The 13,369-nt window shown below is 47.2% G+C and overlaps 1 protein-coding gene across 5 annotated transcripts in view; it reads left to right on the forward strand.

Annotated features, from left to right (window-relative positions):
• FAM13A (family with sequence similarity 13 member A) overlaps nucleotides 1-13,369 on the forward strand; it is a 246,196-nt gene that overhangs the window by 22,528 nt on the left and 210,299 nt on the right. For 2 of the 5 annotated variants that reach the window (XM_044302813.1, XM_044302833.1), the window contains exon 1: nucleotides 11,584-11,968. In XM_044302813.1, the coding sequence (XP_044158748.1) occupies nucleotides 11,692-11,968 (277 nt within the window). In that variant the 5' untranslated portion in view covers nucleotides 11,584-11,691. Of the gene's footprint in view, nucleotides 1-11,583; nucleotides 11,969-13,369 lie in introns of those variants that run through there. The other 3 variants (XM_044302804.1, XM_044302823.1, XM_044302842.1) reach the window with 2 other exon arrangements.

Genomic DNA, 13,369 nt, shown 5'->3' on the forward strand with positions numbered 1-13,369 from the left:
TTTCTATTGTGTCAGAGAAATCTTACATTGTGTTGCTCTGCACCACATCGCGGACAGAAAAACACTGCCTGTAGCGTTACTCTGTCTGTGATGGGGATGCAACCAAACTGAACGGAATTCATTTTGGAGCATTCTGTTCAGTTCAGTTTTGTCCCCATTGACAATGAATGGGGACAGAACTGAAGCGTTTTCTTTCGTTATTGAGATCCTATGACAGATCTCAATAGCGGAATTGAAACGCTAGTGTGAAAGTAGCCTAAGTTGGCCGCCTCCCAAGAGAAGCTTGTGGCTATACTCTAAGCTGCTCAGGCCAATTTTGAAAAGTGGGCGTGGTTAGCTTTATTAGGCTTCCTGCACACGTACGTGTGCGCCTCGTGGCCTTGCTGCAGTCCGCAAAATGCGGGCCGCAATGCACAAACAGACTGAGGGGCAGCCGCAGCGGATTGCGGACCTATTCACTCCGTAGTGCTTCCGTAGGGTTCCCTTCTGTGCTTCTGTTTATCACCATTCCGCATCTCCGGATTTGCGGACCCATTGAAGTGAATGGGTCCGTATCCGTGATGCGGAATGCACACGGAATGGTGGCCGTGTATTGCGGATCCGCAAATGTCCGCAATACGGCAACGGGAAACCTACGGTCATGTGCAGGAGTCCTTAATGAGATGCATGAGATTTAATAAATGTAAAAAATCTCACAATGGTCGCAATTTTATTTCAGTGGGGGTATAGAATATAAAGTGATGTTACTTCTGAAGATGTGTTTAACGATGCGTCATACTTATGTCAAGTGTCACACGTTATTAGATATTTGGCGCAAATAATGACCGTGGCGCTAAAAAAACAACTTGAAAAATTCCCCTTATTGCCTCCTTAGGCCTCTTTCAAATGACCAATTCAGAACTTATTTAAGTTCTGTCCGTAAAAACTGATGTTTTTCTCTCAGGTTTTCTTCGGTGTCCTGCAAATGTGTTGAGTTCTTGTGTTTTTTTTCCGTTTGGATATCATCAGTTTTTGATGTGTTTGTTACATGCAGGAAGAAAAACGGAAGAATAACACACACCATATGTAGAGCTAGGTTCACATCTGCAGAGGTGGTTCTGGCAGGAGCTTCCGTTGCAGATCCGAGTGAACAGAAACTGACGGAATACCTCTGTTTTGTCTTGCAAAATGCCAATATTCATGCAAGAAATGGATCCCATTATAGCCTGACGGATATATAACAGGAAGGATCCCATTATAACAAAGCAGTGTCCAGTATATGACAGAACAGAATACTGGTATTCAGCTGCAGATCTGAAACTAGCCGCAACATTGAAAAATAGACCACACATGGGTGGCAGTCAGTGTTTTTCACTGATCCATTAACTTTAATGCACCAGTCTTGCATGAAAAATGGATGACGATAGAACATGCTGCAATTTCTCCTGAATGGGCAGAAGGTCAGTGAAAAGCATTGCTCATGTGCATATAGCCACTGAAATGAAAGGGTCAGAGTTCAGTCTGGATGCTGTTACTCCTGTAACCTAGAGTACCCAAAAAATGTGTCAGAAAATCTATATTCGTATCGAGTGAACTCTTGAAGGGGTTGTCCAGGTTCAGAGCTGAACCTGGACAGCCCTCCATTTTCACCCAGGCAGCCCCCCTGACATGAGCATCGCAGTAAAACGGCTAGGGCAGAGCTAAAGCCCGCCCCTCAGAGCCGGTGACGTCACCGAACACACCGCTGGGCGGAAGTTACCGCCCGGCAGTGTGTTATTGAAAACACAAGAGCCCGTGCCCTGCGTGATCTAGCGCAGGGCACTGGAGCGCATCGGAGCATGGGTTCAGCTCTGAACCTGGACAACCCCTTTAAATCTGTGGATTTGCCCTTTGATTCGTTTTTGTGCCTTCGGGGACATGTGTATTTATTGTGCTTTAACCTTTAAGGACCTGCTGGGGACGTGGTATTAGATCCCCATAGTAACTGAGACGCCTCCCACTGACGTCACTTCCGGAAGCGAGCGAGTCGTCGCTGAATGGGCAGGACTAAGAGAGAAGACCCAATGACAGTGCGTTCTCGCTCAACAGGGTATGGCACGTAAGTGGGAGGGGTTCTGTGACGCCCCGCCGGTACCGTTTGTGTCCCTGAAGAACCACTATCCCCTGTGGTGAAACGCATCGGACAACCTTTAGGAGGAATTAGTTGTTAGGGTTGTAGCAGCAATAGACCCAAGGTTCCAGCGGCTGTGGGTCACCGTTTTAATGGCGGGTGCCCGGAATACAGCCTGTTAGGGTTCTCCCAGCTCTCCTGGACTAAGCTTATATAGGGAAAGAACCTAGGCCGAGCAACCCACATAATACATTGTTTCAAGCGACCCCTTTGACAAAACTGCCGCTTGACTGATATGGGACCAAAGCTGCGATTACTACCTGACACCCCTCCAATAAAGCAGTGCATCAACAGCATTGTTTTAATATAGTGTCACAATATTCTAATATTAAACTGAATAAAAGTTATGTTTTAAATAACTACAATAAGGCACACTCAGCTCAATAGTGACAATTTCAGATACCTCTGAGTAATTATACACTGGGCCACGACTATTGTACCTCTGACCCTGAGTATACTGTTGTAAAAATGGATCGTATCCGCTCAGAAAACTCACTTGTGTGACTTTAGCCTAAGGGCTTATGCACATGAACGTATTATTTGCCCGTGTCCATTCCGTTTTTTTTTTGTGGCCAGTATTCTGAACCATTTACTTCAACGAGTCCACACAAAAAAAATTGAAATTACTCCGTATGCATTCCGTTTCTGTATGGCCATTACTAATATATCCTGTTCTTGTCCATTTTGCGTACAAGGATAGGCATGGTTACAATGGATCCACACAAAAAAAAAACTGGATGCAATACAGATGTTACACAGACGTCATCCATATTTTTTGCAGCTCTGTGTTTTGCGGACCATAAAATGCATACGGTCGTGTGTATGAGCCCTAAAAGCTTATTTCACGCGAGGGATGTTTCCATCCAGATGCTGTCTATTTTTACAACGGATAGCATCTGGACTAAACCCTGACCCATTCATTTCAATGGGTATATGCACATGAGCAATGCTTTTCACTAACCATCTCATCTGTCCATTCAGGAGAAATCACAGCATGTTCAAACTTAGGGCTCATGCACGGGCCTCAAACAGTAGGTCTGCAGATAACCAGCCCCAGCTGTTTTTGCACCGAATCACGGATGGGTCTGCAATGTGGAAGGTCCGGTGCGGAACGGAGGCATGGAACCCCACGGAAGCACTACGTAGCGCTTCTGTGGGTTTCTCTCCGTGCCCTCGAACCTCAATGCACTACTTTTTTGCTGTGTGAACGGGTCACGGACCCATTCAAGTTGAATAGGTCAAAATTGGACATGTTTTTTTGGGGGGGCTGCATCTGAATAAAAGGGGTCTGCATCCGCACGGGCAACATCCGTGCGGATGCAGACCCCTTTTATTCAGATGCAGCCCCACAAAAAAAAAAACATGTCCTATTTTGATGACATGGATAGGACATTTCCTTAGGAGTAAAAAACAGCCATTTGCATGAGCCCTTATTTTTCAGGCTTTTTTCACTTGCATGAAAAAAAAATATCAAAAATTAATTGCATCTGTGCAGAAGAAATGGCCAGCAACTCAACTGATTGGCAGAAAACAATGACGAAAACAGAATTTTTTGCTGACAGAATTTGGACGAGTTCTGTGAAAAAGGTCTTAGGGCAGATTTACATTTTACTGTTGTCTTTCTTTAAAAAATAAAATAAAAAAACACAACTAAAACTGTGGGGGTCATTTATTATTAGATAAACGCCAATTTTTGTTGTATATCTGTCGCAGATTTGGTCGCAAAGGGGGTTTTCAGCCGAATCTGCGACTTTTCCTCACTTGCGCAAGGTCTAAAAAAGGGTGAGTAGCTTGGAAGGGGGCTGGCTGGCTCATCCCATTTATCATTTTCTACGCCTGTTGTTTGGCGTAGATTTAGGCCAGTGCTGGGTGCGCCTGAGTTATATAGAGGCCGGCGCTTCTACATAACTTAGGCGCATTATGGTCCAAAGCAAGGACCAGCGTCTAGAATGTCGGTCTTCAGAGGTCGCAATAACACCTGTAGAAGCGTCTATGACGCTTTTTCAGGCGATTTTACTCCCTGGAAAAAGTCTAAGGCGTACCAATACACCTTAGACTTTTCCCCCACAGTCATCAGCGCAGGGCGCGCTGTGAATGGCACAGGCAGCACAGTGACTCTGCCTGTGTCTGAAATAACCAATAACAAAGCCCCTTACAGCAAGGCTCGCCAGATTGATACAGGTCGGGTCAGGCAGGGAAAGGCGGCGGGAGCTGGAAGGAGAAGGGGGGTGGCTGTAGTAAGGAGAGCGGGGCGCACTGCCCAAGGACCCTGGCAAACGTGACAGGGCAAATAGAGAGCTAAGGAGCCTGTCAGTCTTTAAGTAAGTGATTCCCCCCTCCCCCAATCATGGTTCCGTCCAGTCTCCCAGTTCTCTGCTCCCCCCTCCTCCTGTCACCCCACTAGTAACCCTGCTCCTCCCCACTAGTGACCCTGCTCCCCCCTCCTCCTGTCACCCCACTAAAAATTCAGCTTCTCCCTACTAGTGACCCTGCTCCCCCCTCCTCCTGTCACCCCACTTATAACCCTGCTACTCCCTACTAGTGACCCTGCTCCCCCCCCCTACTCCGGTCACCACACTAGTAACCCTGCTCCTCCCTCCTCCTGTCACCTCACTAATAACCCTGCTCCTCCGTACTAGTGACCCTGCTCCCCCCCTCCTCCTGTCACACCACTAGTAACCCTTCTCCCCCCTCCTCCTGTGACCCCACTAATAATCCTGCTTCTCCCTACTAGTGACCCTGCTCCTCCCTCCTCCTGTCACCCCACTAATAACCCTGCTCCTCCCTCATCCTGTCACCCAACTAGTAACCCTGCTCCTCCCCACTAGTTACCCTGCCCCCCCTCCTCCTGTCACACCACTAGTAACCCTTCTCCCCCCTCCTCCTGTCACCCCACTAATAATCCTGCTTCTCCCTACTAGTGACCCTGCTCCCCCCTCCTCCTGTCACCCCACTAATAATCCTGCTTCTCCCTACTAGTGACCCTGCTCCGCCCTCCTCCTGTCACCACACTAGTAACCCTGCTCCTCCTGTCACCCCACTAGTAACCCTTCTCCCCCCTCCTCCTGTCACCCCACTAATAATCCTGCTTCTCCCTACTAGTGACCCTGCTCCCCCCTCCTCCTGTCACCCCACTAATAATCCTGCTTCTCCCTACTAGTGACCCTGCTCCGCCCTCCTCCTGTCTCCCCACTAATAACCCTGCTCCTCCCTACTAGTGACCCTGCTCCCCCCTCCTCCTGTCACCCCACTAGTGACCCTGCTCCCTCCTCCTCCTCCTGTCACCCCACTAATAACCCTGCTACTCCCTACTAGTGACCCTGCTTCCCCCCCCTACTCCGGTCACCACACTAGTAACCCTGCTCCTCCCTCCTCCTGTCACCTCACTAATAACCCTGCTCCTCCATACTAGTGACCCTGCTCCCCCCCTCCTCCTGTCACACCACTAGTAACCCTTCTCCCCCCTCCTCCTGTGACCCCACTAATAATCCTGCTTCTCCCTACTAGTGACCCTGCTCCTCCCTCCTCCTGTCACCCAACTAGTAACCCTGCTCCTCCCCACTAGTTACCCTGCCCCCCCCTCCTCCTGTCACACCACTAGTAACCCTTCTCCCCCCTCCTCCTGTCACCCCACTAATAATCCTGCTTCTCCCTACTAGTGACCCTGCTCCGCCCTCCTCCTGTCACCACACTAGTAACCCTGCTCCTCCTGTCTCCCCACTAATAACCCTGCTCCTACCTACTAGTGACCCTGCTCCCCCCTCCTCCTGTCACCCCACTAGTGACCCTGCTCCCTCCTCCTCCTGTCACCCCACTAATAACCCTGCTACTCCCTACTAGTGACCCTGCTTCCCCCCCCTACTCCGGTCACCACACTAGTAACCCTGCTCCTCCCTCCTCCTGTCACCTCACTAATAACCCTGCTCCTCCATACTAGTGACCCTGCTCCCCCCCTCCTCCTGTCACACCACTAGTAACCCTTCTCCCCCCTCCTCCTGTGACCCCACTAATAATCCTGCTTCTCCCTACTAGTGACCCTGCTCCTCCCTCCTCCTGTCACCCCACTAATAACCCTGCTCCTCCCTCATCCTGTCACCCCACTAGTAACCCTGCTCCTCCCCACTAGTTACCCTGCCCCCCCCTCCTCCTGTCACACCACTAGTAACCCTTCTCCCCCCTCCTCCTGTCACCCCACTAATAATCCTGCTTCTCCCTACTAGTGACCCTGCTCCCCCCTCCTCCTGTCACCCCACTAATAATCCTGCTTCTCCCTACTAGTGACCCTGCTCCGCCCTCCTCCTGTCACCACACTAGTAACCCTGCTCCTCCTGTCACCCCACTAATAACCCTGCTCCTCCCTACTAGTGACCCTGCTCCCCCCTCCTCCTGTCACCCCACTAATAACCCTGCTCCTCCCTACTAGTGACCCTGCTCCCCCCTCCTCCTGTCACCCCACTTATAACCCTGCTCCTCCCTACTAGTGACCCTGCTCCCTCCTCCTCCTCCTGTCACCCCACTAATAACCCTGCTCCTCCCTACTAGTGACCCTGCTCCCCCCTCCTCCTGTCACCCCACTAATAACCCTGCTCCTCCCTACTAGTGACCCTGCTCCCCCCTCCTCCTGTCACCCCACTAGTAACCCTGCTCCTCCCTCCTCCTGTCACCCCACTCATAACCCTGCTCCTCCCTCCTCCTGTCACCCCACTAATAATCCTGCTTCTCCCTACTAGTGACCCTGCTCCGCCCTCCTCCTGTCACCACACTAGTAACCCTGCTCCTCCTGTCACCCCACTAATAACCCTGCTCCTCCCTACTAGTGGCCCTGCTCCCCCCTCCTCCTGTCACCCCACTAGTAACCCTACTCCTCCCCACTAGTGACCCTGCTTCCCCCTCCTCCTGTCACCCCACTAGTGACCCTGCTTCCCCCTCCTCCTGTCACCCCACTAGTGACGCAGCCTCCAACCAGTGGCGGATCCAGGGGATGGGGGAGGGGGGGGGGGCAACGGATCCGCCACTGGTTGGAGGCTGCTTTTGGAGCCTCAGTTGCAGATTCTGTTGAAAGACCAGACAAAAAATCTTTGCATGCAGCACATTTTTGTCTGGTAAGCATTCCATCTCCGTATTTCCGTTTTTCCGTTCTGTTGAAAGATAGAACATGTCCTATATTTGGCCGCAAATTATGTTCCGTGTCTCCATTCAAGTCAATGGGGCCGCCAAAAAAACGGAACACATACGGAAATGCATCTGTATGTCTTCCGTATCCGTTCCGTTTTTGCTGAACCATCTATTGAAAATGTTATGCCCAGCCCAATTGTTTCTATGTAATTACTGTATACTATATATGATAGAATGGAAAGGAAACGTAAACACAACAGAACTCAAAAACGGAACAACGGATCCGTGAAAAACGGACTGTAAAAAACTATAAAAGCCATACGTTCGTGTGAAATAGGCCTTATGTAATTTAATTACCGTAACTTTCGTACTCCTCCTCGGGTAAAAATACTCCTCAAAAATGGTCAGATCTTAATTAATAACCCCATCCGTGCATTTTTACCGTGACTGCCAGGGTATTGCGATATAGTAGTTGCTTATACTGTTTTTATAGGTTGAACACATTGATTTAATAACACCTGTAAGAAGAAAAAAAAAAGACTAAATTGCATGAAAAATGCATGCTTTTTTCAATAATGTATTTTTGTCACCTTTTTATGAAGTGTTTTTAAAAAGCAACACAACAGCAATGTATAAACCATCTAAAAATATTGGGGGAAAAAAACATAAAAAAAAATCATGTGTTTTTTACTATGATTACATTTATCTATAGGTAAAACGTGTTGGTCCAGAGGGGTTTTTGCGGCAGAATTTGCGGCAGATATGTGGCAAAAGCCTCTGTGAGAACTAGCCCATAGGCTGGGTTTCTGATGTTTGCTAGGAGGTGCTGTCTGCCATTCTTTATTATTATTTTTGTCTGTGCAGAAAATGTAAGAGAAGCCTTTATTCACACGTCATTGTTTTGGTCAGTTATTTTCATCAGTGATTGTGACCCAAAACCAGGACTGGAGCCTCCACAGAGATCAGGTATAAGGGAAAGATCTACTCCTGTTCTGTGTTTAGACTGTTTCTGGCCGTGCCTCCGCACCGCAAAAAAGTAGTGAATGCACCGTTGGATGCGGCTCGTGGACCCCATTCAAGTGAATAAGTCCGCGATCTGCATGCGGCTGCCCCATGGTCGGTGCCTGTGCATTGCGGACCGTAATTTGCGGTCCGCAGAGCGGGCACGGAGCCCTTACGTTTGTGAGCATGAGCCCTTAGGCTACATGCACACAAACGTTGTTTGTTTCCGTGTCCATTCCGTTCTGTTCTGTTTTCCGTTCGGATAGGATGCGGACCCATTCATTTCAGGGGGTCCGCAAAAAATGTGGACAGCACACTGTGTGCTATCCGCATCTGTATGTCTGTTCCTTAGCCCTGCAAAAAAAATAGAACATGTCCTATTCTTGTACGTTTTAGGCATTGTTACAATGGAACCGCAAAAAAAATGGATGGCATATTTTTTTTTATTGCGGATCCTAAGGGTTCATGCACATGAATGTATTTTCCTTCCGCTTCCGTTCCGTTTTTATGCGGACCATATGCGGAACCATTCACTTTAATGGGTTCGCAAAAACAACGTAAGGTACTCTGTGCTCATTCCGTTTCCGTTCCGCAAAAAAGCAGTGCATGTCCTTTTATTGTCCGCAAATCACGGTCCGAGGCCGCATTCAAGTCACTGGGTCCACAAAAAATACAGAACGCACACGGAACACATCCACATGTCATCCGTATTTCATCTGTATTTTGCAATCCATACTGTAGGAATGCTATTCCCATATTGCTCATCGAAAAAAACCGATCACATACGGATATGTTTTGTGGAATAACTTAACGGAAGAGGACTTAAATCGGAGAAAAAAAAAACTCTGATACAGAACAACGGATCCGTAAAAAAACAAACCGCAAAACAACAATAATCAACAACAATGACCCTTAGGCCTCTTTCACACGGGCGTCATATTTTTGGCCTGGATAAGAGGTGGGTGCGTTGCAGGAACACACGCGATTTTTCCGCGTGAGTGCAAAACATTGTAATGTGTTTTGCACGCACATGAGAAAAATCGCGCATGTTTGGTACCCAAACCCGAACTTCTTCACAGAAGTTCGGGCTTGGGATTGATGTTCTGAAGATTGTATTATTTTCCCTTATAACATGGTTATAAGGGAAAATAATAACATTCTGAATACAGAATGCTTAGTAGGTGGTCAATTGAGGGTTAAAAAAATTTAAAAAATTAACTCACCTTCTCCTCTTGATTGCGTAGTTCCCGGTCTCTTCTTTACTTCTTTAATGATGAGCTGTGGGCTAAAGGACCTGTGGTGACGTCAGATCACATGCTCCATCACCATGGTGATGGACCATGTGATCTGACGTCACCACAGGTCCTTTAGCCCACAGCTCATCATTAAAGAAGTAAAGAAGAGACCGGGAACTACGCAATCAAGAGGAGAAGGTGAGTTAATTTTTTTTAACCCTCAATTGATCACCTACTAAGCATTCTGTATTCAGAATGCTATTATTTTCCCTTATAACCATGTTATAAGGGAAACTAATACAGTGAATAGACTGTCTCCTAGCAAACATGCGTGAAAATCGCACCGCATCCGCACTTCCTTGCGGATGCTTGCGATTTTCATGCAACCCCATTCATTTCTATGGGGCCTGCGTTACTTGAAAAACGCAGAATATAGAGCATGCTGCGATTTTCACGCAAATAAGTGATGCGTGAAAATCACCGCTCATGTCAACAGCCCCATAGAAATGAATGGGTCGGTATTCAGTGCGGGTGCAATGCGTTCAACTCACGCATCGCACCCGCGTGGAATACTCGCCCGTGTGAAAGGGGCCTTAAGGCCTCTTTCACACTACAGTATGTTGAATTCAGTGTTTTGCGTTCCGTTTTTCACGGATCCGTTGTTCCGTTTTTTGCTTCCGTTTCCGTTCCGTTGTTCTGTTCCGTTTTTCCGTATGGCATATACAGTATACAGTAATTACATTAAAAAAATTGGGCTGGGCATAACATTTTCAATAGATGGTTCCGCAAAAATGGAACGGATACGGAAGACATACGGATGCATTTCCGTATGTGTTCCGTTTTTTTTTGCGGACCCATTGACTTGAATGGAGCCACGGACCGTGATTTGCGGCCAAATATAGGACATGTTCTATCTTTTCAACGGAACGGAAAAACAGAAATACGGAAACGGAATGCATACGGAACACATTCCGTTTTTTTGCGGAACCATTGAAATGAATGGTTCCGTATACGGAACGCAAAAAACGGACTGCAAAACGGAAAAAAGAAAGAGGCCTAAGTCAGTGATTTCCATCAGTGATTGGGTGCCAAAACCAGGATTGGAGCCTACACAGAGATAAGGTATAAGGGAAAGGTCTGCACCTGTTCTGTGTTTAGAGCAGCACCTGGTTCAGGATCACAATCACTGATGGAAATCACTGACCAAACACTGATGTGTGAATGAGGCATGAGGGGGAAACGTCAGTTTTTCACTGACAAAATATTGCTTGTGTGCATGTTTTTTGTGATGTGATTTGTTTTTACAGTGGACAGCATCCAGACTGAACACTCACCCATTCATTTCATCTGGTATATGCACATGATCATTTTTTTCACTGACCAAAAATCTCTGCTTGTACTATCTTCATCCTTTTTTTATTTCCAGAACATGGGGGAGATTTATCAAAACTGGTGTAAAGTAGAACTGACTTAGTCATCCATAGCAACTAATCAGATTCCATCTTTCATTTTCCAAAGGAGCTGTGAAAAATGAAAGGTGGAACATGATTGGTTGCTATGGGCGAGTAAGCCAGTCTTCCTTTACATCGATTTTGATAATTCTCCCTCCATGTTTTTACCATATGTTTGGCTGCATTGCCAAATGTTTCTTGCACTGGGGGTTGATGCTGTAAAAGCCAGTCCTTCTGGTACAAACTGAATGAGGGAGGAGGTAGACTACATTGGTAATATTGCAGTAAGTATACGAGTGTAGCATTAGTCTGCTCTATAATAAGATTTTGCCTTGTATTATAACTTTTGAGGGCTTCTGTGAAAAGAAATGTTTCCTGTCTACTTTAGACTTGAGTGGGAGGCAAGGAATCAAGGGGCTGTGGAGCTCCTGGAGGACACACTTCCTGCATCTGCCGCCTCAGCAGAACATGGCAGTCAGAGGTTTGAGGCTGGACACTGGTTCCTAGTTCCGCCCAGAGGTTACTGTGGTAATATGGCTTGGGGACGGACGTCTGTGTGTTGAAAGAAAAGCCTGCTTGATCTCCTAGTTACAGGGAAGTTGTGTGAGGGCACCACCCCCAGCCTGCCTGCCTGCTCCTGGGAACACAGCACTCCCAGCCTCAACACATCATCTACTTGGGAATCACTCGCAGCACGTCTCCTTGCCTTGTTTCATTCTTGTTTCTGATATGGCACAAAATGCATGAACTTCTAAAACGCAGGCCAGAAATGCAGCCTCCTGTTGTTTCTGCTCATGACTGCTCTCTCTTTCTCTGCTCCTTCAAGCAAAGCAAAGCTGCCGTGAGGCTGAAGGAAGATATGAAAAAAGTGGTAGTGCGGCCTGGAAGAGGACAGCCCCCCATGCCTTGCAGAACAAATTTTGGCGTTCCTCTCAAAGACTTGCATAAAGAGGGTCTGGTGATAAATGGTGTGCCAGCCGTGGTGTGGAGTGTGGTAGAGTACTTGCGTAGTGAAGGTAAGTGGGAACCTATATGAACAGTAACCTGAAATACAGGAATGGACAGACATGTGTTTGCTTTGTACACTGATATATATATTTACAGTATATACAGTAGGGTTATGTATATTTTGTATACACCGTGAAACTTCTTAGAGACGACCATCCAAAATTACATTGAAAAGTGGTCTTGTCAGAAGGTGGCCAGGATGTCTAATATATGATGGGGCTGAAGATCTGCCACAGGTCTGGATAAGGGGTCATCTCATAGAGGTGGGGTTATTTAATGAGGTTTCAGTTTGTACATACGTACATAGTTTGATGAGAGGTGACAGAAATCTGCAAATAGCTACATGTGTTGATATGTGCCATGTTCCATAAGTGAGTGGGGAGGCTTCGGAGAGTACACTGTATGACATGTATTTTATTTTTCCCTTCTCTAAATTTGAAGTAGGAACAGCACACTGTATATATAAACCTTAGTATACTGCACGTCACTTGTTTCTTTTTCTGGTCATTTCCAGTGATTTATTTTATGGGAAAACTGCTGCTGAAAGTGAAAGTTCTTCCAAAATGTAATACATCCGAGAGCCAGTCATGTACCGCAGTACATCCGAGAGCCAGTCATGTACCGCAGTACATCCGAGAGCCAGTCATGTACCGCAGTACATCCGAGAGCCAGTCATGTACCGCAGTACATCCGAGAGCCAGTCATGTACCGCAGTACATCCGAGAGCCAGTCATGTACCGCAGTACATCCGAGAGCCAGTCATGTACCGCAGTACATCCGAGAGCCAGTCATCTTCAGCAAACAGCCCGCTTTGTAGAGACCTTCTCAGTTTGAGTGTTTGGAATATACTGTCGCAGACATACGTACTATACCTCTCAGTGTTGTGTGCTTTCTGCAGTATTGACTTTTAACCTGGAAAAAATTGCACACTGATTATGGGCTATCCGTAGTTATCCATTTTTTAATCTGCTTAATTATGGCAGAGATGATGATGATTGACAGACTAGCTGCGTTTTCTTTTGAGGGAGGTAGTTTAAGATTTAGGCCTTCCACTTGCTTTACACTGCAGCTCTGATCTCTTTATTTTTTTATTTTTTCCGCTCTGCATAGTTCCAACAGGGAACCTGTCGATAGAGGGCTTGTTTGCTCAAGGGCTCATGCACATGGCTGTTGCCCGGCCACATCTGTATTGCGGGCCGCGAACAGCTGGTCTGCAATATACGGTCCGCAATCCAGAGAATGTGGTGTGGAACAGAGGCACGGATCAGAAGCCAACAGAAGCACCACCGAGGTCATATGCATGAGCTCTTAGCTTAAGGTTTTATCCCACAAAAAGTATCACCTATGCACGGGGTAGGTGATAAATATCGAATTGTGGTGGGTCTGACCGCAGGGAACGAGGATCCCTG

This window comes from Bufo gargarizans, chromosome 1 (genome assembly GCF_014858855.1).
Source record: "Bufo gargarizans isolate SCDJY-AF-19 chromosome 1, ASM1485885v1, whole genome shotgun sequence".
In the NCBI taxonomy this organism is placed as follows: domain Eukaryota; kingdom Metazoa; phylum Chordata; class Amphibia; order Anura; family Bufonidae; genus Bufo; species Bufo gargarizans.